This window comes from Macrobrachium nipponense, chromosome 35, assembly GCF_015104395.2.
Source record: "Macrobrachium nipponense isolate FS-2020 chromosome 35, ASM1510439v2, whole genome shotgun sequence".
NCBI classification, from domain to species: Eukaryota; Metazoa; Arthropoda; class Malacostraca; order Decapoda; family Palaemonidae; genus Macrobrachium; species Macrobrachium nipponense.
In genome coordinates this window covers 53,030,927-53,034,420 of record NC_061096.1, presented here as the reverse complement: position 1 = coordinate 53,034,420, position 3,494 = coordinate 53,030,927, and the positions used below count along the sequence as shown (strand labels likewise).

The 3,494-nt window shown below is 38.2% G+C and overlaps 1 protein-coding gene across 2 annotated transcripts in view; it reads right to left on the bottom strand.

The window, feature by feature from the left end:
- Positions 1-993: 993 nt before the first annotated feature.
- Positions 994-3,494, bottom strand: part of LOC135208249 (uncharacterized) — a 3,214-nt gene continuing 713 nt past the window's right edge. The window contains exons 2-8 of one of the 2 annotated variants that reach the window (XM_064240365.1): positions 3,293-3,415; positions 2,786-2,821; positions 2,135-2,197; positions 1,899-1,931; positions 1,666-1,701; positions 1,336-1,368; positions 994-1,126 (exon numbers count right to left, since the gene is read on the bottom strand). In XM_064240365.1, coding sequence (XP_064096435.1) covers positions 1,106-1,126; positions 1,336-1,368; positions 1,666-1,701; positions 1,899-1,931; positions 2,135-2,197; positions 2,786-2,821; positions 3,293-3,415 — 345 coding nt within the window. In that variant the 3' untranslated portion in view covers positions 994-1,105. The remainder of the gene's footprint in view (positions 1,127-1,335; positions 1,369-1,665; positions 1,702-1,898; positions 1,932-2,134; positions 2,198-2,785; positions 2,822-3,292; positions 3,416-3,494) is intronic. The other variant, XM_064240367.1, reaches the window with a different exon arrangement.

Genomic DNA, 3,494 nt, shown 5'->3' with positions numbered 1-3,494 from the left:
GGGGAAGGCAAGGGTTAGCTTGAGGTCAGCAGGGCGGCGGTAGTGTTGGATCAATCAATAGACAGGTTTTAATCGCCGGTGGGTAGGTCAACTGGTAAAGATAATTGGGCCACTTAAGTAATTGAGATTCGGAATTACGTTAATTAACATACTTGCCTTTACGTATATAATACATAAGCACTGAAAACGCTCCCTATAACGATTTGACATATACTATTAAACACGCGCTATCACAGAAAGAAAAAATGCGGCGAAGTTCCCTCGGCGCAATCGAGTTTTCTGCACATTGTGTATAATCAAGGCCACCGAAAATAGATATTCGATGGTCTCGGTTACATACTGCATGAGCCGCGGTCCATGAAACTTTAACCACGGCCCGGTGGCATGGCCTGGCTAACTTTAACCTTAAATAAAAAAAATAAAAAAGTACCTAGGCTACAGGGCTGCAATTTGGTATGTTTGATGACTGGAGAGTGCATGATCAACGTGCCAATTTGCAGCCCTCTAGCCTCAGCAGTTTTTGAGAACCGAGGACGGACAGACAAAGCCAGCACAATAGTATTCTGAAAACGAAGTAAGTATTTATAGCATTTATAGGCCCTCGTATCTCTGAATATATATTGAGCTGCGTCATGTGGTTTACATAAGTCACATTGAATCCGATGTAGGCCACATTATGGTATCGATCTCGTCAATATTCTTGTGATAAGTTCTGTCTCCAAGCTTGATGCTATTTTAGTGACATTCTGACCAATAATGAAAGGGTGCACGGGCCAAAAAATAAGGTTGAGAACCACTAGGCTAGAGTTTAGTTATAAGTACTGTTCACAGACATTTCTCAGTTAATGAAGCCTTGATTTGACACGAAAGGTCTTTGGAGACGTTCGTGCTTGGTAAATTGAAAGGCAAAACAGTTTGCTCTTGTACTTAAAAGCAGAAATAATCATATTATTTCAGCTCGTGAGTGTTTAGATGGCTTGGAATAGAAATAAAAAAATTAAAAACTTTTTTTTATGTTTTTTATTCATGTCAACATTCTTCATTTGACAGGATGCAAGTGATAATCAAAGCGTCCATTCATGCATGCTTGCTCTACATTTCTTCATTAAACGCACACACGGCTGATCTGAAGATAGATGAATTTTAGCGTGAATTAAAAATTCTCTAATTATATTCATTATTCTCTTAAACCGAACGAGGAATTATTATTCAGACGTTTATGGAAAAAAGCAAAAGTATTGTCCGGTAACGTCAGTTGCCTGTAGTCTACTACTCTAACTTTTGGGTTAGAAACCTAACGAAAAAAAAAAAAAATAATAATAAGATAAAACTTACCACATTTGTCAGTGTAACTGCGAACAACCTCAACTGGAATAAAAGGAAAGGAAACTTTATCTTTCAATTATAGATGCAACTGACAATTTCTTTGTTTACACATATATACACAAATTTACATAGACATACACATTGCGTTGGATTCCAGGTACGGAAGTCTGGAAGAGGCAATAAAAAACTGTACTGAAGGGTAAAGAGAAATTACGAGAATCAAGAAAAGGTGGATAACATCGTTCTGAGAGAGAGAGAGAGAGAGAGAGAGGACTTTTCTCTGTGTTACCGAATATGAAAACAGCTACGGGGCAACATTATACACAGTTTGTAACTTACGTTGCTGCATTGGACAACACTGAGAAAACCGAGGGACTGCAAAAGAAAAAAAAAAAAAAATCAAAATTAAGTATATAAGTCGCTGTTGGTTTGACAAGTTCACCCAGTATATATATATATATATATATATATGATATATATATATATATATATCACACATATCCATTCTACACAAGTGTGCTTATTAGTTTATGAGGCGTGCTTTTATATAGGCACTGTTCATTAACACTTACTCTGGTAATCTCTTCTGGAGACCCGAATTCGGTCTGAAAAAAAAAGAAGATAACTGTAAGTCATGAAACCTTTACCGGACATCACACAATTTCTTCGTATATCTTGCACTTGGGTCTCAAGGCTTTGTAGTGACAAGCGTATCCACATAACTGTGGAATTGTTTCAATCACTTCGAGACTCGTGCTGCTATTATTTCATAATAATGGCATTAAAAAACTAATCGTCGCTTACTCACCAGTGCGTGGTCGTCTCCATCCCTACCCAGAATTTCAAAGGCTTGCTCCAGTTGCATAGGCTCCTGAAAAGGTCAGTGGACATATTTAGAAGACGAGGTATAGTACCAATTTTCTTCCACCATTTCAACCATGCTTAGGTGGAACGATTATTATTTTTTTTTTTCCATCTGTCCATCCGCCTGCGGTGGTCGCGCATGGTAACACTGCGTCTCGGGCTTTAAATAGTTACTGTGTAAGTTTTAGGTAAATAAAAGGATATTTGGGTGTAAATTGGCAACTGAAAAGTGTTTTAATAATTTACTGTATGAGAATTACACCGTTAATATTCGAAATAGGATATTATTTAAAGCCTGGGATGCAGTATTACCATGTGCAAACACCACAGGCGGGTGGAGCTGATTAACGACTGGTCTTGTTACCGTGTTTTAGTTTCTTTTGAGAAGACAAGGCAGCAATGGTCATCAACCATTTTAATATTCTAATGAGAAATATTGAAAAAGTTTTTGCCTTGTAAAAGTAACTCCTTGAGAAAAATTTGTGAATAAATAAACAAATACTTTCCAAGAACTCACTCTGAGCTGATGTTACCTAACCTATTTTCTGGAGATAACGAAAGCTTATAGTCTTTATAGAGAGCAATTCTGACCTACCTCGAAGTCATTAGAAGAAGGCCCCTCGTTGTGTCCCTGTGAACAAAGGAATTCTCATCAGCTGACTCATAGTAATAGAAACAGCTCTGCAAATCATTATCTTCAAATCTCCTTTTTTTTTAATTCGGTTAACGGCAAACTATACATAACTGGTTCACTTAAGGCAGATTCTTGGATGATCCCTATGCCTACGAGACGTTAGTTTGGCAGCCAATGATTAGTTTGGCAGCCAATGATTGGCTGGGAGCTGCCTACCTCCCGGTACCAGCCAATCAGCGGCCACCAAACAAAAGTCTCGTAAGATTAAGGCTCATCCGAGAATCTACCTTAAGTGAATCAGTTATAGATGTTATTCCATTGCGAAATATGAAGTGATTATTTAGAGAAAAGTCCAAGACATAATTGCCAGAAACGACTTTGCCGCTATTAGTACACAGTTGCCAGACAAACACGTTGAATCCAATAACAAAAGCCATGAGGAAGTGGAACATTAATGGGTCTACTTACCATGACACAGGCCACAAATGCCAGGATAAAGATTAGTGCCTTCATTGTCAGCCAGGGACGTGATCGGCGCTGTTTAAAGAATCTTGGGATGAATGCGCTTTCTCTTTCTGCGAAAGGTTCTGTCTGCGGAAGGTGTGAATAAGTTAACTTGTATCTCAAATGGATCTGTATTCATAAGGTTTTGATCACAGATCATTCTTTG